The 24,387-nt window shown below is 39.9% G+C and overlaps 1 protein-coding gene across 4 annotated transcripts in view; it reads left to right on the forward strand.

Moving 5' to 3' along the window:
• Window positions 1–24,387, forward strand: part of cfap74 (cilia and flagella associated protein 74) — a 190,787-nt gene that overhangs the window by 34,644 nt on the left and 131,756 nt on the right. For all 4 annotated transcript variants that reach the window (XM_048561032.2, XM_059638059.1, XM_048561033.2 and 1 more), the window contains 5 exons: window positions 244–342; window positions 3,757–3,861; window positions 7,884–8,045; window positions 20,940–21,050; window positions 23,300–23,402. In XM_048561032.2, coding sequence (XP_048416989.1) covers window positions 244–342; window positions 3,757–3,861; window positions 7,884–8,045; window positions 20,940–21,050; window positions 23,300–23,402 — 580 coding nt within the window. The remainder of the gene's footprint in view (window positions 1–243; window positions 343–3,756; window positions 3,862–7,883; window positions 8,046–20,939; window positions 21,051–23,299; window positions 23,403–24,387) is intronic.

Consider the following 24,387-nt stretch of genomic DNA (forward strand, 5'->3'; position numbering starts at 1 on the left):
AATCAGAAAATCCATCTTTACATTCGGTGCCAAAACTTTAAAAGCATAATTGTTGCTTTTCATATTATAGGTTGGAATGCAGCCTTGTTGCTCAAAGGCGAACTGTTGCAGTTTCACTCAGTCTAAATGCAAATTAATGATTCAATTAGAACAATAGCATTTCCTGTAATGTTCGATGAATGTTATTCAGAAAACTGTGTACTTACCTTTGCATGTTCTTGTATCACCATGTTCTAATTTTAGAGAAGAATTAAAAGAATGCAAGATGAGAATAGAAACTTTGGAGAAAGAGAGGAAGGAAGTGGAAGCAGATATTCAAGAACAGGAAACTGCCAACAACAAGTATGTGATCTTTCTGCTATTTAGTTCATTCCATCATTTCTCTGTATGAATCAGATTCTTTGTACTTCTGATGAAGTTAATATTGCTTATTAGTTATTAAATAAATTCACAATTTGCTGTGTTCTCTTAAGATCTTAACTTGTCGCACTTGCTTTTTCTCCCCTTCTTACAACATGAGAATCAATTTAGTTTTGGGTCAATGATGCTCCTTGATGTCGACTACACAGTAGGGATAAAGAATTCTAATCTTGATATAATTTTCTTCCTTCTGAAAGCTAAAATTGAGTTTATTATGAATTGTCTTTAAACAGTTGTCACTGCTTTATGCTTAGAAAACATTTATTTGTTTTTTCTAAAAAGTATTGCAGAAATAATGAACTTCGCAGATAAGCAAACATCTTAAGACTAATAAATTTATTAGTGTGAAAAAAACAACTCCCACTATTTGTATCTCAACTTCAGAATGTTCAAGGATGTTTTTCAACCAATGAGATAGTTTTTACTGCAATGCAAAAATCCTCAGCAGCAAATTTTTCTCACTGCAGGATTGTATGAACAGTAGTGTGATACTAGCAAGTTGACCATTCTTTTCAAATGTTGGCTGAGAGATAAACGTCCACTAGGACATTGGGGAGAATTCACATCCACTTTTTCGAAAAAGTGGCATTGGATCTTTTTACATCCAACTGAAAGTGCTGTTCCTAAACCCCCACCCCTCCCCCTCTCGCTCTTGCTCGCTCTCTCTCTCTCGCTCTCTTTCTCTCCCCTCCTTTAACATATTCCTTAAACCTCTCATCTTGGACCAAGTTTTTGGCCATCAACCTAATGTATCTTCATGTGGCTCAGAGTCATGTTGTTTTGTAATGTTTCTGTTAAGCACTGTGGGATATTCAGTTATGTTAAATGCTCTTCATAAATACAAGTTTATGCATTATGCATTAACTTGTTACGTCTAAACATTACATGATGTGGTACTACTACATTGCAAATTGATTTCAGTGATGGAAGGATCTTGATAATGGTGGATTCAACAATGGGACTGCTGTTGAATATCAAGCGATGATAGTTAGCTTTCCTTTTCTTGGAGGTGGTCATTGCTTCAGCATTTGTGTAACACGAATGGTGCTTGGCACTGGTTGCACCAAACCTGGATATTGTCCAGTTCTTGCTACATTTGAACATGGACTGCTATAATATCTGAGGAGTTGCAAATCGTTCTAAACATTGTGCAATAATCAGCAAGCATCCTCATTTCCGACCTAACAATGGAAGGAAGTTCATTGATCAGAGCAGCTGATCTGCTAACAAAGGGGAGCGCCATTGTGTGCCATTTGCATCAGCTCATGGAAGAGGCTAAGTGACAATATTATGACTTATCTTCCTAACTGTTTCTGAATTATAAACCTAGTATTCAACAGTAGGCACTCATATTTAGACAGATGTTGGTCTCATTTCTTCTGCAGGTCAATTGATCAATTCAGGCAACACTCTCCATTTCCACCTGGTTTCCAACGCTAAGAAAATGGTTTGCCCTGGCTGACCCATTATTGTATTTAATTACTGCTTCCTTGGCATGGGTGTCAAGTCATTTTGCTCTTCCTTGGAATTGATTTTAACTTCAAGCAAGATTAGATCAGGCAATGCGTTTGAGAAAGGCACTCACCAAAATAAGTTTATTTCTAACTTCACAGCCTAACACATTTAATCAGTCCATTTTCTACTCATTATTGGTAAGAAGAGACTGCATAGCAGCTGTCAGTAGGTAAAGATCAAACCGTTGTTGGTTGGCCATCAGCTTGCAGCTAAGTTGTGAGAAATTTGTTTTGAGAAGGAAGAGAGGAGTGAGCCTGGAGTAGGAAGGTTGCAACTCTCCTTGACAAATCTAAAAAGCCTTTTCACCTGAAGTAATGGAAATAGTGGCAAAAAATAAAATGTAGAGGTGATAAATTAACTTTTATGATCAAATGCATCTGTACCTTCCTCGACTTGGTTTGTCTTGCTCAGAACCTGAACTAGATTTGTTTTAACTTGAATCCCGTAAATGAAGCCTATCTCAATTGTGTAACTTCTTTACAATATGTGAAACATTCTTTTCTTCCAGTTCTCTTTAGGCCCTCTCTTTGACCTGTTCTTCCGATACATTGATATTTAATATTTCTCATTTCCACTTTTGCCTCATCATGCACTTATCCACCACTGTTTTTGATCTTACCTTGCCTGGACTGTTCTCTGCCCATCTCAGAACATGAGCTTCCACAAATATCTATCACAATGCTACATGCTACTCAGCATCAGTTTACCTCATTTTGTTGATGTAAAAATAAAGCAATGTGATTTTCTGCTCCCGCTCTGTGATGATACCCAGGCTTTAAGAGATGTATTTTGTCCTGCTTTTGTTTTTAATAAAGAGAGATTATGACAAAGATGCCAGGCAGTCTGCTCCAAAAGCAATCAAGTAAACAGGTTATGAGGCCTTGGTACTTTTTTTTAAGTTGGAACAATAGAAGCAACCTGAATGGGTGGGGTCAAGCTCCCACAGAACCAGAACTATTGGTTTTAGTTTTACATTAGCAGTTGCTATTGGGGTCTTGAAGCTGAGTTGGAAGCTCCCCATTACTCTCTCTCTCTCTCAGAATTTTCCCTTGATATTTTTCCTCCTGGACTGGAGAATTGCCTGTGAGACAATCTATTTTACTGAACTTTCCTTTGCTAAGAGTGTGGTTGTGGGATGTTATTACTTTGGAATAGTTACTGTTCAGTAGTTAAATAATCTATTATTTTGTTAAGTTTTCCAGTAGAGTTCTAATATATTCTTCCTTTTGTTGCATTTTAACTATAGTGTATGAATAAAGTGTATTTTGCTTCAAGCCTGGTAGTTTGATCAATCCAATTGCATGCAGAACGCAACACCTGGCACTGGCCTTCAAAATAAAAAAGTTAGGGTCTAAGCTATCCTCTCAATATATTTTGAGGGGGTTTGGTCTGGTCTATAACACCCTCTAAGCCAGAAGACGAAGTTAGTAAAGAAAAGTTTAAGCATAAAGGAAAGGGAGGTATGTGTCTCTGAAGATTGCAGCTTAGCGCTTATTGTGATTTAATTCAAATGCACCGTGACAAAGGTCATGTGCATTCATTAACATATTTTGTGTGTATAATGTAAATATTAACAAATATAGTAACATTTACTTTTCTAGGTCTGTAAAACCTTTAACCTGATTACGATCTCTCTCATGACTTGTATCATTTTGCTGTTAAAATCAGTTTATAAATACAAATTGTTGTAAGTGGTTCCACAATGACAAATATGAGAATAGAAAAGATGGTGAAAATTAGGTGAAAAAAGCATTTGTTGCCTTCATACATAATCATTTTACTTATTATTAATATTCATCATTTCTCCTGATGTTGTACCAGTGCTGCTTTGTTTCGCCTTCGGGCACAACACAGACGGCTATGTGACGAGCTTCGGGGGGAAGAAGACCTTCAATCAAAAATTACTTTGAAATTGCAAGAGAATGAGTGAGTTATAGACTGAACAATGACGTTTGCAAATGCCTTCACTTTGCCATTGAAATAGTTTAAATGTTTGTAGCTGTTTGTGATATGCACTGATAGGTTGCATGTATGTGGTACTCAAAAGGAAAAGTAGATGTATTTCTTCAATTTTTTTTAGTGATATTTTCCTACGGTCAGTTGATGAGGACTGAAGGACTTAACAGCAATATTTTACAGTCTTTGCATATCAAAGACATCATGAGCATAGCTGGCATATGTACCCCATTTTGACCTCAAAACCTTCCTATTGGTAATAGCGTCACAAAAAATGAAGTGGCTTTTCTCGGTAAAAATAACTCAAATCAGAAGTGTAAAGTCATAGGCATGAACAAACTAGTATTTTCTGGTTAACCTAGCCATTCATAAGAATTTGTACCGAGTTGAAATGTAAGAGCATACATAATTAAGAAGAGCTACCAAAAGAGGAATTAATCAAAGTCTGCCTGTACTGACAATCCTGTAATGTTAAAATGCCCATTTTGATTTAGTGTGGCACTAGAGAATTTGGTTAGAAAAATATATCGTAACCTGTTGAGTAAAAAGATTTCTGCTTATCTTCTCACCTTTCCACCACACCCCATATTACCCTTGGTGACCTTTTTCATAATGAATTTAAATCAGTGATATTTGGATTCCAAATTTTCTCTTACTTGAACTTCTACTTGTCTGCTCTAAGTTTATTGTATTGATACATTTTGCGATATCACACGTATAGTACCGTCCGCCTGCTATCTACCTATCATCTAGCTCCCTAGCAATCTCACTACTAATTGGACAGATTTATATGTTTTACGTGACAAGTGTTGGGTTTGACATCATATTGAAATATTTTTATATTTATACATTGTGTTGGAGCGGAATGCTGATACCAACTCAATTACTCAATGCAGGATTTTGAAGCTGTAATGACTTCGTGAATTTAATAACTTTGCCTTCTAAATGTGTTACAATGACAGATTACAGCCCAAAAATACAGCTGACGTGTTTAGATCTTATTGTTAAAAAGTGTTTTTTTTAAAAAAAGAGAATTACTAAGGAGACAAAATATCTGCAGGTAAAATTCAGTGGCTGGCTGAATCTGGATGGGACCACGAGGATGTAACACCTAAATGCATCATAGAAACTTCAGAGTGAGAGAGCGGCTTGAGATAACGAAGGGCTGACAAATCCCTTCTCAACAGCAAATCACCCCTGCAGGTTTTGCCTAAAACTGCACACATTTTGTACTTCTCTCGAAGAATAAACAAGGACAGGGGTTAGAAAGAATGTTTCAACTTTACCGGAGAGTGCCAGTGGGACTGAACATTCTCACTTGTACCAGCCTCTGTTCAAGAGTAAGTGTACTGTGAAAGTCACAGTTAATCCCCAGCCTCTGATGCAGATGGAGACCCTTTATTGCTCTGAGTGCTTCAAGCCAGCTCACTATCAGCCACTTGAAAGGAAATAGGGCAACAAAAGTCCTCTCTTACATAGAACATTACAGCACAGTACAGGCCCTTCGGCCATCGATGTTGTGCCGGCCTGTCATACCGATCTGAAGCCCATCTAACCTACACTGTTCCATGTATGTCCATATGCTTGTCCAATGATGACTTAAATGTACTTAAAGTTGGCAAATCTACTACCGTTGCAGGCAAAGCGTTCCATTCCCTTACTACTGTCTGAGTAAAGAAACTACCTCTGACATCTGTCCTATATCTTTCACCCCTCAATTTAAAGCTATGCCCCCTTGTGCTCGCTGTCACTATCCTAGGAAAAAGGCTCTCGCTATCCACCCTATCTAAACCTCTGATTATTTTATATGTCTCAATTAAGCCACCTCTCAACTTTCTTCTCTCTAATGAAAACAGCCTCAAATCCCTCAGCCTTTCCTCATAAGACCTTCCCTCCATACCAGGCAACATCCTAGTAAATCTCCTCTGCACCCTTTCCAAAGCTTCCACTTCCTTCTTATAATGCGGTGACCAGAACTGTCCGCAATACTCCAAGTGCGGCCTCACCAGAGTTTTGTGCAGCTTCAGCATAACCCCTTGGTTCTGGAACTTGATCCCTCTATTAATAAAAGCTAAAACACTGTATGCCTTCTTAACAGCCCTATCAACCTGGGTGGCAACTTTCAAGGATCTGTGTACATGGACACCGAGATCTCTCTGCTCATCTACTCTGAATGCTGGAATTCAGTAACAGGTTAAAGGGTATTAGAGCTGTGGAATCTCAAAGAATACACTAAGCTAAGGATTATGAAACTGACTATTCAACTACCAATGTCAATGCCACTGATAGTCTCCACTGCAACAGCATATCATTCAATTATCCACCCTTCACAAAGAATTCTGTGACTGATCCAGAACGTTTATCTACTTGCATTTAGCTCTTATTTCTAATCTGTGTGTTTCATTACTAATTCTTCGCATGTTCAGTAACTATTAAACTCCCTCATTGTGAACTCTGTTAACTTTGTTGAAGCCTGGTTAAATGGGGCGGTACTGTGACATAGTGGTTAGCACTACTGCTTCACAGCATCAGGGACCCAGATTCAATTCCAGGCTTACATGACTGTCTCTGGGGAGTTTGCAAGTTCCCTCCGTATCTATATGGATTTCCTCCTGGTGCTTTGGTTTCTTCCCAAAGTCCAAAGATGTGCACGTTAGGTGGTTTGGCCATGCTAAATTGCCCCTTAGTGTCAATGGATGTGCAGGCTAGGTAGATTAGCCATGGTAAATGCAGGGTTATGGGGGAAATTGGTTACGGGTGTGAGTCTGTCTAGGATGTTCTTCAGGGGGTTGGTGCAGACTGAGCGGGCCAAATGACCTCTATTTGCACTGTAGGGATTCTTTGATTCAAATATAAGTTCATTTGGAATAGGAGAATGCCGTTCACAAGAGAAGGAATCTTTTAAGGCTAACCTTGTTGCAACCAACTGAGGGGTGGGTGTAAAAGAAGAGAGAGTCATTTCACCCCTCCTCACCTGGGAACTTAATGGTGTGGGGGTATCCTGTCTAGAATGTACTTAATTGAGGAACATCGCCTGGGATCTAACAAAGGAAATACTTGAACTGACATTCAGTTGAATTTGTAGAAATTATTAAACTTGTGCATTTCCCATTTCTTTTAACCTGAATTCACCTTGGAAAATCCAATTACCTTGATATCAATAACCCATGTTAAGGTATATTCTTTTGCATCGATGGTAAAGTGATGGAGATTTTAAACAAATTTTCAGCTGTGGTGGAATTTCTCGTCACTTTTACGTGAACAGAGAGCACTTTGGATGCCTTATGTAAGTAAGTTTACCTTAGTGCCCAAAAAGAATTTTAGCAATAGAGCAAGTAAAAATAAAAATGGTAAAACTGAATATTATTGAATTTAAAGGTGTTACCAAAAATAGTTTCTATCAGATATTTTCACTGTAGATTATTTATATATAAATATAAATATATAGATAATCTTTAGAACAGTGTGGTAAGGTTTTATTAGTTGTATTGGCATATGATTTGCTAACCTATAGTTTCAGCTTTTAGTTTAAATCATTTAATTGTTGTCTTAATTGAAATTTTATTTCACAGAATTGTATTGTTTTACATTTTAATATTTGATTACTTTTTCTCATTTAATATTCCTGGTATTTCAACCATGATGTGGAGATGTTGGTGTTAGACTGGGGTGGACAAGTTCAGAAGTCACATGACACCAGGTTATATTCCAGGACCTGACAAAGGAGCAGTGCTTCAAAACCTTGTGATTTCAAATAAATCTGTTGGACTGTAGCCTGGTATCATGTGGCTTCTGACCTGGTATTTTAAGATTTTTTTACAGTATGAGGGGTGATAGCAAAGAAGCTGAATAATTAACTTCTTACACCAGCATTTTTCTTTAAATGGTGTATATCTACTACAGAGGAATTCAGCTGTACAATGTTTACTTATTGAGCATTGATAAAGATTTGCTCAGAGCTGTATTTCAGTTTATTCTTTACCCCTTTTCAGACATGAAATGTTTGAAGTTGAACTTGAACAAGGAAAATTGATGCAACTGTATGAAGAACATAAGAATGACGATGCAAAATATGAGGCACAACTCTTACTAGAGGCAAAACAAAGACTGGAAGCAGAAGAGACAGCTATTTCACAAGCAGAAAAAAGAAAAAAGTTAGTGAAACCTAACCCAACAATTTAGTTCAGTCTTAGTCATTGCAATGGTATTGTTTGTTATCTGACAAACAGTCGTGCACTTCAGTAATAGACCTTTCATGGTTTATGTAAACTTTCTAAACCTTTCATTATTGGTTAAACATCAAAATAACATTGCATGTAAATGAGAGCTGCAGTCAGATATTAGTCACTGGAGATGTTTAATCCGTGTTTTATCAACATTTTTGTATTGCTTACTTGGATATGTTGTGCTTTAAGAAGATAATGAATAGAACATACAAAAGCAAAATACTGAACATGCTGGAAATTTGAAATTAAAACAAAAATTACTGGAATACTTAGCAAGTCAGACAGCATATGTGGAACATTTCATGTCAGACTTGCTACGTATTCCAGCATTTTCTGTTTTTATTTATGGATATATGTTCCACTTATTTGTTTGGCCTTAATATAAAACATTTCAAGCAGACATTTAAAAATGAACAAGTACTGCAATCTGAAATAAGGACGCAGTGGCTGAAAATACAACACCTGAAGTGAGAAATGACGTGTTGTTTCTTCACCGTATCTGATAAGTTACTGATCCTGAAACTTGGCTTTGCTTGGTAGTGAACATACTAACAGTAGAAAGACCTTCATCTACCATGACCATGTCAAAGCCCTTAGGTACTATGGACATTTTTAATGTGTGATTCTAATTTTTTGTTTTATTTGAAAGAAGTGTGATAAAGCTATAAATAGCTGCAGGTGTAAATTAAGTGACTGACTGAAGAGAGGCTCCTGAAGAATGTCACACCCACATATGTGAAGGGACCTGACCCTCTAAAGAGAGGAAGGGGCAAGTCAAAACAGACTGGACTGTGATCTTGTCCAAACAGCAGACACACAATTTGTGTTCAGAGATAATGGGAACTACACCTCCCAGTCGCGAACCATTTTAACTCCCCCTCCCATTCCTTAGGTGACATGAGCATCATGGGCCTCCTGCAGTGACACAATGATGCCACCCGAAGGTTGCAGGAACAGCAACTCATATTCCGCTTGGGAACCCTGCAGCCCAATGGTATCAATGTGGACTTCACAAGCTTCAAAATCTCCCCCTCCCCCCACTGCATCACAAAACCAGCCCAGCTCGTCCCCGCCTCCCTAACCTGTTCTTTCTCTCACCCATCCCCTCCTCCCACCTCAAGCCGCACTTCCATTTTCACCTACTAACCTCATCCCGCTTCCTTGACCTGTCCGTCCTCCCTGGACTGACCTATCCCCTCCCCACCTCCCCACCTGTACTCTCCTCTCCACCTATCTTCTCCTTTATCCATCTTCAGTCCACCTCCCCCTCACTCCCTATTTATTTCAGAACCCTCTTCCCATCCCCCTCTCTGATGAAGGGTCTAGGCCAGAAACGTCAGCTTTTGTGCTCCTGAGATGCCTCTTGGCCTGCTGTGTTCATCCAGCTTCACACACAATTTGTGTTTCTCTTTTTGAAGAATGCGCAATTTCAACTCTGCAGGAGTATTCTACTGGGACTGAATATTCTCATATGTACCAGACTAGGTCTGAGTATTAGCATGCTGTGAAGGCCACAGTCAAAGAATTATCCCCAAGTTACCCCTGTATTACAGTTAAAGACCCTCTCATTTCAGTCCGTGTGCCAGAAGTCAGCTAGCTACCAAACAACCAAAAGGAAATTGGACAGCAAATGGACTGTCACTCTGAATACTGTGATCGAATCCATAAGACCATAACATGTAGGAGCAGAATTAGGCCATTCAGCCCATCGAGTCTGCTCCACCATTCAATCATAGCTGATATGTTTCTCAAACCCATTCTCCTGCCTTCTCCCTGTAACCCTTGATCCCCTTATTAATCAAGAACCTATCTATAGGGTTTTAGAGTAGATTTGTAGCTTGGGTTAGAGATGTTCTAGTTGGTAGGCTCGCCAAGCTGGTTCATTGTTTTGCAGACGTTTCATTACTCTGCTAGGTAATATAATCAATGTAGCCTCCAATGAAGCACTGTTGTGTTTTCCTGTCTGTTATTTAAACTCTGGAGTCTGTTGAGCTGGATTACCTCATTTCCAGTTTTCCTTTGTAGTGGAGTGTATATGGGGTCAAGCTCTGTGTTTGTTGATGGCTTTCTTCGTGGAGTGCCACGCTTCTAGGAATTCCGTGCTTGTTTCTGCTTTGCTTGTCCCAGTCGAATTGGCCGTTCTCCTTGTCCATGTGGGTTGGGATGAGTGAGTATTGGTCGTGTCTTTTTTTAGCCAGTTGATGTTCATGCACTCTTGTTGTCAATTTCCTTCCTGTTTGTCCGATATATTGTCTGTCACAGTCTCTGCAGGGAATCTTGCATATGACATTGGTCCTGTCCAATGTGGGTTTGTGGTTCAGGTGAGCAGTTGTCGTAGGGTTGATGTGAGTTTGTGTGATATTCTGATATTCTGATAGGAGTCTTGTGGCCAGTTCAGATGTGTTCCTGATGTAAGGTAGCATGATGTGTGTGTCGGTGCATATAGTATCTTCCAGGTCCTCAAAATAACGAACCAGCTCAGCGAGCCAAACAACTACAACCTTTCTATTTCTGTAATTGTGGTTGAAAGGATCAAATTGACAGAATCTCAATCAATCTGCAAATCTAAGGATCATGAAACCAACTGTTCATTTCCGAATGTCAATGCTACCGGTAACCCCCACGGCAATGGCTGCAATGTTCATTATTAGCATTTCACGAACTGTTTAAATCTTGACCCATATATCTTTTTTGTACTCACCTCTTATTTCTAATCTGTGTTTATGAATGTTGTATTTGTATTTCTTCCCTTCTGTGATTAAAAATTTACCCTTTTTATTAACTCAAGAAGCCTTACCACTTTGGCTCTTTTTAAAAACACAGGTTCATTTTCTGAGAGATAGGTACTGTTGTGGGCAAATCTCCACAAGTTACTTTTAATTCGGCTACTTATTAAGAAGTCTCACAGACATTCATGTATGGAAACAGCCATTCAAACTTTATTGCATGTAGCAACCAAATATTGGACCTCACAAGTAAGCAACTACAAGCCTGCGACCCAATTTAGCTAGTACCTGATTAATGGTGAAATCTGGCCAGTACTTCAACCAACTGATGCTGAGGGTGGTAGTGTTTACGGCTCAATCCTTGTGCAGTTTTGTTTGTCAGAGTTCTGTTGTTCTGTTGTTCGATTCCCCATCCTTCAGTCTCTAAGGTGATCGATGATTTCTTTAGAGCCTTTCACCTGAGTTACTGCAAGTCTGTAGTTGGCCTTCTTAACAAACATAATTTCTTTGTTTCTTGTTACATTTGGCGTTGACTGTTCAAAGTAGCATTTTTCCTGTGATTAACTCCTTAAATTCTTCTGCAGGGCAATCCTTGTCCTTTGAGGCAATAACACACCCAGTTTATCAAGCAGGTTTCAAAGCAGTTTTTATGCAATCTCACCAAGTAAAGGCTAATTGCTTGTGTCTCTGTAACAGCTTGTCTTTGTTCCTTAACAGTTCATTCCAGACAGACTTTTTGCTGTGTGTAGTAGTTTATCTTTTGTTGATTGATTAAGTTTATGAACTTATTAAAGTTCTGAAGTCTATAATATCACTTATCCGTAAGGGAAGGTATCCTTTTAAAATTAATCTTGTAACCAACTGAGAGAGTGGGAGAATAAAGAAGGGGAAACAATTCATCCTTCACCTGGGAGCTTAATGGTTTGGGATATCCATTTGGAACCGTAATGAATTGGGGAACCATGCTGAGGTCTGGAGGTAACACATTCAGAAAGCACATTTCAACAGTTGAAATAGATCATGCTGTACATCCTAACACTACTTACCCAGCTTAGTTTCATATTAATTTACATTCTTATCTCAGTTTTGAAAATTAAGTTGACTCAGCATCTGTAGCCTTTAGCAAGAAGAGTTTCAGATTTTCACTAACACTTGCATGGAAAATTGCCTTGTGATTTCATACTTAAATTGTCAAGCTCAACGTTACGTTCTCATCTGGACTCCCAAACAATAGACAACAGACAATAGACAATAGGTGCAGGAGTAAGCCATTTGGCCCTTCGAGCCAACACCACCATTCATTACGATCAAGTCTGATCATAACCTCTCTCATATGTCTCTCAGTGTCTATGATATTGCATTCCTTAATCATTATGAACAACTTGAGTAAATTACTCCTTAACCTTCTACATTCTACAGAAAACAAACCAGGTTTTTGCAACGTGTCTTCATAATCTAATCCTTCATGTTCTGTACAATTCTGGTGACTCTAATGTATTTCTGAATTTTCACAGTCTTTCTACACCACTTCCAATTCTTCTGTCCCTCCTAGAGAAACTTGATGGTGCCAGTTGCTGACATGAAAATCAGAGTTCCTGCCTGGTGATAGCAGCTTTCTTGCTTGTTCCATCCTTCATCCAGCACTGGCTTCACTGTAATATACCTGAATGCTCTGTAGACACTATCCTCCTCCAAACTTCATTTATACAAGTCAGCAACAGTAAACCAGTAGCCTCACTACAACATCGTATCCACTCTTGGTCAAACTCACATACCACTTCAGCCGTTTAGGACTCTATGTTAGAGCTCAGGGATACCCACAATGTGCATGTTTCCGACAGGTCGCTTTGCACACAGGGATATACGCATTTCATGTTTTTCCGCAGGATGCATCTCATGACTCTTAGTTTCGTAGCACTCACTCACTTTGCACTTACTCAGAGGCTGCCAGCCTTGTGTTTTAGTGCAGAGGAAGCAGCTTCTCACTGTGGGGAATACTGAACAGTCATGTGAATAGACTTTTTGCTGTATGTCATGATGCTATATCAATGTCAGACCTACACCATGTGCCAGATGTTTACATGCCGAACACACGGCACGTGCTTACACCTTAGGAAGAGTGTATTGGTTTTGGAGGGAGTACACTGTAAGTTCGCAGGAATGATACTTCAACTTCGGGGTTAAGTTATGAGGAGGGATCATATAAACTAGGCCTGTTTTCTCCAGAATTTATAAGGTTAACGGGTGATGTGATCAAAGTCTTCAAAATATTGACAGGAAACTATTTCCACTGGTTGGGAATTCTAGGACTCGGGGCATAATCTAAAAGTTAGGTTCAGATTGTTCAGGAGAGTTGTTTGGAAGCATTTCTATATATAAAGGTTGTAATATGTTTCGAACTCTCTGCACTAATGGCAGTTGATGCTTAATCAATTGTTAGTTTTAAAATCAGAGAGAGAAAATTTTTACTAAGCAAAAGGAATTAAGGATATGGGCCATAGGCAGGTATATGGAGTCATGCCACAGGTCAGCCATGATCTCATTGAATGATGGTACAGGCATGAGGGACTGAATGGTCTACTCCTGTTCCTATGTTCCCATGCTGCAGGTAAACATCATGTCTGAAAGTCTAGAGGAAGCGGTCTAAAATGGGATCAGTGGGGCTGCAGTCAGTCAAGCATGCCTTCTAGGGGCTTGGCCATAGTTGGCCTGACGGTTGAATCTACCAGAACTAGTGCTCTGAGGAAGGGTCACTCAACCTGAAATATCAACTCTGATTACTCTTCACTGATGCTGCCAGAACTGCCAAGCTTTTCCAACATTTTCTATTTTTGTTTCTGATTTGGTACTACCAGAATCCAGACATCATATCTTTGTAGTCTGTGGATTTGGAAATGGCCACTGCTGCAGACCAAGTGCAACCAATCTGGGGAGAGCGGGAGACTTCCAGCAGATGCTGGAAGCCAACGCCTGTAGACGTGAGGCTGGAAAAGCACAGCAGGTCAGACAGCATCAGAAGAGCAGGAAAGTCAACATTTCGGGCCGCAACCCCCAGCCCTTATGAAGGGTTTCATAAGTTAACTTTCCTGCTCTTCTGATGCTGTCTGACTTGCTGTGTTTTTCTAGCCTCACGCCTATAGACTCTGGGGATTGAATGTACATGATGCATTCAACACTGAAAGTTGCACTCCATGATTCTAGGTGAGATGCATGTGAAATGGCAAGTTTAGATTGAGTGGTGACTCATTGAGTGTGTGGTAGCAGACCAAAGATACCCTTGTGGCATACAGAAAATCATTAACCTTCTTTCCGCACTGCTGTGTTTTCCATGTCACACTGAACAGAGCACAGACCATGGGGGAACCCTTGGCCCAGGCATACTGTGTCTGTTGGCAAGTTCTCTTTTTCTGGTCAACAGAATAATGCACTGCTCTCCCCTCTACCAACCCATTCGCCAATATTTTCACATCCTTGTTGGCAAGCTAAGGAAATAATAAAATGTGAGGCTGGATGAACACAGCAGGCCAAGCAGCATCTCAGGAGCACAAAAGCTGACGTTCGGGCCTAGACCCTTCATCAGAGAGGGGGATGGGGAGAGGGAACTGGAATAAATAGGGAGAGAGGGGGAGGCGGACCGAAGATGGAGAGTAAAGAAGATAGGTGGAGAGAGTATAGGTGGAGAGGTAGGGAGGGGATGGGTCAGTCCAGGGAAGACGGACAGGTCAAGGAGGTGGGATGAGGTTAGTAGGTAGATGGGGGTGCGGCTTGGGGTGGGAGGAAGGGATGGGTGAGAGGAAGAACCGGTTAGGGTGGCAGAGACAGGTTGGACTGGTTTTGGGATGCAGTGGGTGGGGGGGGAAGAGTTGGGCTGGTTGTGTGGTGCAGTGGGGGGAGGGGGCGAACTGGGCTGGTTTAGGGATGCAGTTGGGGAAGGGGAGATTTTGAAACTGGTGAAGTCCACATTGATACCATTAGGCTGCAGGGTTCCCAGGCGGAATATGAGTTGCTGTTCCTGCAACCTTCGGGTGGCATCATTGTGGCACTTCAGGAGGCCCATGATGGACATGTCATCTAAAGAATGGGAGGGGGAGTGGAAATGGTTTGCGACTGGGAGGTGCAGTTGTTTGTTGCGAACTGAGCGGAGGTGTTCTGCAAAGCGGTCTCCAAGCCTCCGCTTGGTTTCCCCAATGTAGAGGAAGCCACACCGGGTACAGTGGATGCAGTATACCACATTGGCAGATGTGCAGGTGAACCTCTGCTTAATGTGGAATGTCATCTTGGGGCCTGGGATGGGGGTGAGGGAGGTGTGGGGGCAAGTATAGCATTTCCTGCGGTTTCCCATTATCTCTGGCAAGCTAAGGAGTTAGCTTTCTAATCTGGACCATGTACTGAATGTAGAGGCTTGAGCACCAATGTGAGAGTCACTTCCTGGCTTGCAGCTTCTGAAGTGATGTGCAACAGGGCTTTCAATCTGGTACCAATAGTGTGAACGCTGGAAGGTCTTAGAGCACTTCTGCCTCTCCTGTGACTCGCCTGATTCACATTGGAATTCCAGTCTTCAGTTGACTGGGACATTATCCTTCATGAATTTCTTCTTCCTGTTTTCTGCCTACTGTGCCACTGAGTTACAGGCCTTTTTAACTTTCCAAATCACAACCATAGCCTGACTAATGGTATCCGTGAACTCTGATCCTGACAATGCATAATTAGATTCTCATTTGCTAAGTGGGGCCTACACAATGCACTGCCACTTCCTGATTGAATTTAATTTAGTTGAATTGAAGTAAATTAGCAATTGATGTCCATTCTTCCAGGATAGGAAACATGATTAGCATATTGTGTAGGATTTTGCTTGTTTTATGTGAATTCCTAATTAAACTGCACCTGTATGTTCTTGATTAGATCTGTGTTTTAACTAGAGGCTTTTCTGGAGGCCTCCTGCTGTGTGATGTCTTTTATTGTGGCTGTTGTGTTTAAAATGGCTACTTTTAAGACAGATTGCAGTGTTATTTATATATAGCAATATCTAACTAATATAGAGAATCACACAGTGAGTAGATCTCAAAATCTCTACAGAATGAGTGTAGGTTGGATAACAATCTGTAGTATTTCCGAGGTGGACTAGGTATAATATTCTTACATGATTAGTTAGTGCAGTCACCAGCGACAAAAGTCAAAGGGATTGTATAGCTCCAAAGCTAATCTTCCACTAACATTTTAAAACTCTTGATGGGCTGAATGGCCTAATTTCAGCTCCTATGTCTTATGGTCTTAAAAACTATATTTATCTATTTTCAACCTATGTTATAACTAAACTAAATTCCGAACTCCTAGAAAACACTTTGAAAATGAGACAATTCAGTTATTCAATTATTACATTACAGATTGTGGGAGTTCAATGTGTGAAAACTGGCTGACATATTTCCCAGGTTACAACAACAATTCAAAACACATAATTGGCTAAAACACATAAAATACTCCAGGCCATCCTGAAGTTGTAAAAGATGCAGCGTAATTGCAAGTTTTTGTATTTTAATGTATGATGGGGATAGTTTCTAATATTCCAATATACATTTCTAGTGGATAAGATGCCTTGCTGGGAACATACATTCTTTAAAATCAGCCTTACTGAGTTCATTGAAGCATTGAAAGGCAAATTAGAGTTATTTTCTTTCAATAGGTTCGGAAATAAAGGCAGAAAATGATCTTGCTGAATTGCTGCTTTCCATTTTCTTATATGGTGACGTTACGGTTTCATTTCTTTATTTGGCCCATTGTGAATAATTCAGAATTACAACCCATTTATTTCAAAGGTATAGATTTAAATCCTGTTCAAACAAACAGCATTAAAATATTTTCTCTCAGTTCCAGGGGTGCAAACTAAAATTAAATTTGGTCATCTCATGTGAGTGTACCCAATTCCTGTGGATATGATCCATATGTAATTAGTATCATTTTATAAGAAAATTCCAATGTGACAATTTGCTGATACCTCCTTGCCACAGAAACTGAAACAAGGCTCTGAAGTAGAGTGTATTTCAAATACTAACTGTTTCATTCTCCACAGATGCTGTCAGATGTGCTGAGTTTCTGCCGTGTTTTCTGTGTTTGACTCATGAAGAATGTTCAATTCAGGCTTCTACCTTGCAGTGTTTGCAGTCTGTGGACTATAATATAACTATAACTGCAGTATAAAGTTAGTATCAAATTATTTAATGATTAACAGGTAATTCTGTTAGGTGGAAAGGACATTCCTCTTCTGTGCTGAACAGATTTGTATCTCTTAAGAATAGTTAAAGACTTCCTTCACTGACCTTAGGAAGTTACAGCTTAATGGAAGTGGTTGCACTCCACTGAAAGCAGGAGTCCTGTCATGGAATGAAACCGTGATAATGGGAACTGCAGATGTTGGAGAATCCAAGATAATAAAGTGTGAAGCTGGATGAACAAAGCAGGCCAAGCAGCATCTCAGGACCACAAAAGCTGACGTTTCAGGATGAAGGGTCTAGGCCCAAAACGTCAGCTTTTGTGCTCCTGAGATGCTGCTTGGCCTGCTGTGTTCATCCAGCCTCACACTTTATTATCATGGAATGAAACCGATCTAGTTGTCTGCTTTTATCTGGATTAATCAGGAAATATTTATATTTTCAAAGTAGTTTGGCTGGCTTTATAGCTGAATTCAGTGAAAATACTTCCAGTGAAAATTCTACCTCAGTAAATAGATGAATCAGATAGTGTTGTCTGGTCCTCTATCGAAAGAAGGAAGAGTACACCTGTTTAGATTAGATTAGATTCCCTACAGTGTGGAAACAGGCCCTTCGGAGCAAAGGGTCAGCCTAATGGCATCAATGGACAAACACTTCAACTAAAGATTATTCTTTAACATAGATGTTCATTCAAAATGAAACCCTGAGATATCACAAAAGTTTTATGTTATATATTCCCACTAATTAAGCCATTTAATAATATTGTGAGTAATTTTACTTCTAGATGAAAGCCAAAATCATGGGAGCAGCAAATGGGCTATAAGTCCAGCATCACACTTGATTCTCTTATTTTCTGGTGCAATATTGGTTTGTATTTCACAGTTAATATGTACAAGCATCTGTTTATAAAGAACATTGTGTGATGTAAAGTACTTGCTGCCAGTTTGTCACCATGTCTTTTTAGGCCATTGATAAAAATAAAAATTATCCCAGTATCTTTAAATGATTTAGAATAACTAAGAGTGTTCCTTAAGGAAATAATTCTACAATATAGAAATAAAATGTGAATAATTATTTGAAATAAAATAAGAAATGATTTTCAACTGTTTAGCATTTATGATGCAACATACAGCCCCTGTGCTGATTTAGAAGGAAAATGAAAAAAGGGAGGAAATTGCCAAAGCATTGGGGGAGAGGAAAGTGACAAATGAATTTCAGGAAATGTGCAAATTAAAACTCTTCTAAATAATATGTTGGTTTCAAACCTTCATTTATTTTAATGTTACTGTGCATTGTCCTAAAGTGATTTTTAGGAATACAAATAATCTTGATGGAATCTTTATAGGTCGACAGATTTTGGAAAAGTGTGCACGCAGTAGGGTTGTTGTAATGGGTGACTTTAACTTTCCTAATATTGATTGGAACCTCCTTCGAGCAGAAGATTTGAATGGAGCTGTTTTTGTAAGGTGTGTTCAGGAGGGTTTCCTAACGCAGTACGTTGACAGGCCGACGAGGGGAGAGGCCATTCTAGACTTGGTGCTCGGAAACGAGCCGGGGCAGGTATCAGATCTTGTGGTGGGAGAGCATTTTGGTGATAGTGACCATAACTGCCTCACATTCTACATAGCTATGGAGAAGGAGAGGATTAGGCAGAATGGGAGGATATTTAATTGGGGAAGAGGAAACTATGATGCGATTAGACATGAGTTAGGAAGCATGGACTGGGAGCAGTTGTTCCATGGTAAGGGAACTATAGACATGTGGAGACGGTTTAAGGAACAGTTGTTGGGAGTGATGAGTAAATATGTCCCTCTGAGACAGGCAAGAAGGGATAAGATTAAGGAACCTTGGATGACGAGAGCGGTGGAGCTTCTAGTGAAAAGGAAGAAGGTAGCTTACATAAGGTGGAGGAAGCTAGGGTCAAGTTCAGCTAGAGAGGATTACATGCAGGCAAGGAAGGAGCTCAAAAATGGTCTGAGGAGAGCCAGGAGGGGGCACGAGAAAGGCTTGGCAGAAGGAATCCGGGAAAACACAAAGGCATTTTACACTTACGTGAGGAATAAGAGAATGGTCAAAGAAAGAGTAGGGCCGATCAGGGATAGCATAGGGAACTTGTGTGTGGAGCCTGAGGAGGTAGGGGAAGCCCTAAATGAGTTTTTTGCTTCTGTCTTTACGAAAGAAACGAAGTTTGTAGTGAATGAAACCTTTGAAGAGCAGGTGTGCATGCTGGAATGGATAGAGATAGACGAAGCTGATGTGCTGAAAATTTTGTCAAACATTAAGATTGACAAGTCGCCAGGCCCGGATCAGATTTGTCCTCGGCTGCTTTGGGAAGCGAGAAATGCAATTGCTTCGCCACTTGCGAAGATCTTTGCATCCTCGCTCTCCACTGGAGTCGTACCTGAGGACTGGAGAGAGGCAAATGTAATTCCTCTCTTCAAGAAAGGAAATAGGGAAATCCCCGGCAATTATAGACCAGTAAGTCTCACGTCTGTCGTCTGCAAGGTGTTAGAAAGGATTCTGAGGGATAAGATTTATGACCATCTGGAAGAGCATGGCTTGATCAAATACAGTCAACACGGCTTTGTGAGGGGTAGGTCATGCCTTACAAACCTTATCGAGTTTTTTGAGGATGTGACTAGAAAGGTTGATGAGGGTCGAGCTGTGGATGTGGCGTATATGGACTTCAGTAAGGCATTTGATAAGGTTGCCCATGGTAGGCTCATTCAGAAGGTCAGGAGGAATGGGATACAGGGGAACTTAGCTGCTTGGATACAGAATTGGCTGGCCAACAGAAGACAGCGAGTGGTAGTAGAAGGAAAATATTCTGCCTGGAAGTCAGTGGTGAGTGGAGTTCCATAGGGCTCTGTCCTTGGGCCTCTACTGTTTGTAATTTTTATTAATGACTTGGACGAGGGAATTGAAGGATGGGTCAGCAAGTTTGCAGACGACACAAAGGTCGGAGGTGTCGTTGACAGTGTAGAGGGCTGTTGTAGGCTGCAGCGGGACATTGACAGGATGCAGAGATGGGCTGAGAGGTGGCAGATGGAGTTCAACCTGGATAAATGTGAGGTGATGCATTTTGGAAGGTCGAATTTGAAAGCTGAGTACAGGATTAAGGATAGGATTCTTGGCAGCATGGAGGAACAGAGGGATCTTGGTGTGCAGATACATAGATCCCTTAAAATGGCCACCCAAGTGGACAGGGTTGTTAAGAAAGCATATGGTGTTTTGGCTTTCATTAACAGGGGGATTGAGTTTAAGAGTCGTGAGATCTTGTTGCAGCTCTATAAAACTTTGGTTAGACCGCACTTGGAATACTGCGTCCAGTTCTGGGCGCCCTATTATAGGAAAGATGTGGATGCTTTGGAGAGGGTTCAGAGGAGGTTTACCAGGATGCTGCCTGGACTGGAGGGCTTATCTTATGAAGAGAGGTTGACTGAGCTCGATCTGTTTTCATTGGAGAAAAGGAGGAGGAGAGGGGACCTAATTGAGGTATACAAGATAATGAGAGGCATAGATAGAGTTGATAGCCAGAGACTATTTCCCAGGGCAGAAATGGCTAGCACGAGGGGTCATAGATTTAAGCTGGTTGGTGGAAAGTATAGTGGGGATGTCAGAGGCAGGTTCTTTACGCAGAGAGTTGTGAGAGCATGGAATGCGTTGCCAGCAGCAGTTGTGGAAGCAAGGTCATTGGGGTCATTTAAGAGACTGCTGGACATGTATATGGTCACAGAAATTTGAGGGTGCATACATGAGGATCAATGGTCGGCACAACATTGTGGGCTGAAGGGCCTGTTCTGTGCTGTACTGTTCTATGTTCTATTTTCTATGTTCTATAACTGAGTAGCTGAAATGCTGACATTTGATTATCTTCTATTCACATACAGGAAGGCAATCAAAGATGTCGAAAAACAAAAGCTGGAACATAAAAAAGCATTGGAAGATGCTAAAAAATACAATCAAAAATCAATACAATATCTGAAGGAATCTATGGCCAGGTAAAGCATACTTGTAAAACTAGAAGGTGGAATGGCATTTTCATGAAATAATCAAAGAAACGTATTCATAATTGTTCCATCCAAGACCATCTTCCTTTTTAACCACATGAGGTTAGCAATCTGTAACGTTGAGATTTAAAGATGGGACTGCTCCATTTTCTCCTTGCTAATTTTTTTATAGGTCATTATTCCTAATGCCAGGCAGTGCTTTAGTGAAATAGGAATAAGAAATCTTTATTTTTATTGTTTTGCTAAACTCATACGCTTTGCTAACACCCTCCATTTGAACCCATAATCAGAATGGATGAACAGGCATTCAGTATTTCACTGCATTCAGCAATAGTCTTACCTTACTAATGGGTACAAGAAGAGGATATTTCAGAGTGTACAGAATAAATATATTCCGACTTATAACAAAAGTTCTAAGGTCCAGACCCACCAGCCATAGTTAGCTGGAAATGGATGAAGGGGAACCAGTGGATTTCAACTGTTTATATTTTATATAAATGACTTAGGTGAAGGGATGGAAGGCATATTGCTAAATCTCTAATATCTCTTTATTTACCTCAGTGCCAAAATTAGTTTGATTATGCTACCCTAAAGCATCTTTGGGTATGTTATTTTGTTAAAAGCATCATATAAGTACAAGTCATTGTCAGACATGAATTTGTCCTACATAGTTCCCTTTGACTCAGCAAATTACAGTTCTTTTATTCATTCCAGTTCTGCAGAAATCTCAGTGGGAAAATACTTCAATAATTGACAACTTTGTTAACATGTTAGTAGAACAGGCATTTCAAACAAATCATCTCAGCTATTTATTTTTTGAGATTTTAACCATGAGCTGAATTTAATGATCCTCCATTAGGCAAGTTTTCAAAGGAGGACACAAAATAAGTTGGATCGTAGCTCACCAACTTTCTTTGCAACTGAGCTCACTCCCATAACACATTCAATAGGCAGATGCTGAAATTGGCAGACCTTCTGCCATGGTAAATAATTAAAGGTCACTTAGGTATATTAGCAAGCCTATAGACAGGGACAATACACTGGCATGTTCAGGCAAGTAGGAGTGAGCAGGCTGTTTCTAAAGATCGACATGAAAAATGTTGGAAAGAAAGGGTACACCTCGCTTTGGGATTTCCTATGTGCATTGGGGTACTGCCCACCCAAGATGTTAAACCTCACTTAACCAACTGATAGACAGAACTCAGCCTCCCAACCTCCTCCTCCTCCTCCTACCTGGACTCTGGGAATCACTTCCCATCCAAAGTACCTGGACTTGCCTTCTTGGTGCAGCCATGATCAACTTCAGGCCACTTTCTGCAATCCCAGGTGCACTCAGCCCTGAGCTTTAGTCCTGCCAGGGAGAGATTGACTCAGATCAACTGGGAGATCTCACAAGGCTGACTGTCAGGAGAGGGGTAGAAGTCCCACTGTTAGCTGACTTTTCTTCTAGGGTGCTTGCAAGTAGTTCACTTCATTGTGAAATCCATTTAACATTTAGCATTCTAATGTCCAGATAGAATATGAGTTTACTGAAAACCGAATAACTGTGTTGCTGTTTAAGCTGATGAATTTCTCCTTTAAGAATTCGAGAAATCTACTACTACTTGAGCTGACCTTGGACAAAAGAACTATGGATGTTGATTTTGTCTAAAATTTGGTATTTGGAGTGCATAAAACCTTTGTTGGGTAAAACCTACAAAATACAGAGGACTTGCACTATTGGCAAGGACTGGGCTTGCAGCAGAAGAGGCTCAGGTGAAATCTGATCAGCAGAACTGAAAAATGATAACCACGGTGAATTATTCATGTTAACTGTCATAGCATACTATCATAATTGGAGAAAGATGATGGGAACCGTTGGCTCAAGTTGACTATTTTGACTACTGGAATACAAAACATTTTATTCTGTCTGTCATAGAGAAATTCAAGATCAACCAAAACCAGAGGAAAATATGAAAAAAAATTCACTGGGAAGGTATTGTTTGCTCATATAAAATGCGTGGCAGGTTACCAGAAGGGAGTCTGTGTTGAATCCACCAAAACCTGGAAATTGGCGATTCTGAGATCCAATGATCATTACGTTGATGATTTATTTCTCATTAGCACTGCTGCTGGCAGTAGTGCAGGGAGGAAATGAAACACTATGACATAATGAGTACTATATAGGCATAAGTTGCTATAAAAATAAACTGAAGTGAATTTCCGAGCATACTATAATGAGATGTTTCTTTTCAAAATAGAGCTCGTCAAGAACAAGCTGATAAAGAACTAAAGATAAGAGATGACCTGGAGAAGAGGATGCAAATCATATTGTCATTGAAGAAAAACATTACAATGAGCCGAGTAAATATTGCTATGATAACTAACTGGATAGACAAATCAAAAATTATTGACAGAAGTTAAATTGTTCATCCATCGGGGGAAAAAAGGCAAGATTTTGAGGTCTGGTTCTAGTGTAGTAAAAATGTTCAGAACTAGAACACATTACAGGTGTGGGCTTTTACTCAGTTCCACAAGCAATTAGATACAACCTCTGCTAAGCAATTGGAGCGAAAACAAATTCCCAGCTGGAGGAAAGACAGTATGCAAATTGAACATTAAAAACCAAGGAACTGGGGTTGCTAGAAATCAGAAACAAACTCAGAAATTACTGGAAAAAACCAGCACTCAGAACTGGGGAGATGGCACTGTACCTGAATCATTGCCTCTGCCTGCCCTTCCCAGCTGCTGCCAGACCAACTGGGTTTTTCCAGCAATTCCTGATTTTGTGACAGATTGCACATGGCCTTTTTAGTAAAAGATTACAAAATATTAGTAAAGTTCTGGATCATCTCAGATTGATCAGAAGAATTTAGAGAAAATGTGAAATAGTTTTGACTGAATATAGTATAAAAGAAAATACAATTCAATTCATATTTTTGATTAAATTATAACAAGGTAAATATTATGTTAGTCTTATACTCGCTCCATCAATTTCTAAATGCTTGTGAGCAAATGTTTTCATAGTTTATATAACTTTACTGTAAGCATGGTCTGCAACACAGAACTAGAAATATGTAGTAATCTGGCAACTGTTCATTTACTTACTCAATTCGCAGACATACACATATTAGACTAATGGTATCTGCAATGATGCTATCACTGTGTGCTTGCCCTGCAGCCTATGTAATGCAGTAAGCAACAAGTACTTAGTATGCCATCTACAGAGATTCATTTATGCTTCATATTTACAAACTCGGAGAATCGCTCATTCCCATAATTCACAGGGGTATGTTAAGCCACTCAGCAAAAACAAACTCATATAAAACTGTTGTAAATACAAAAGAGT

This window comes from Stegostoma tigrinum, chromosome 28 (assembly GCF_030684315.1).
Source record: "Stegostoma tigrinum isolate sSteTig4 chromosome 28, sSteTig4.hap1, whole genome shotgun sequence".
NCBI classification, from domain to species: Eukaryota; Metazoa; Chordata; class Chondrichthyes; order Orectolobiformes; family Stegostomatidae; genus Stegostoma; species Stegostoma tigrinum.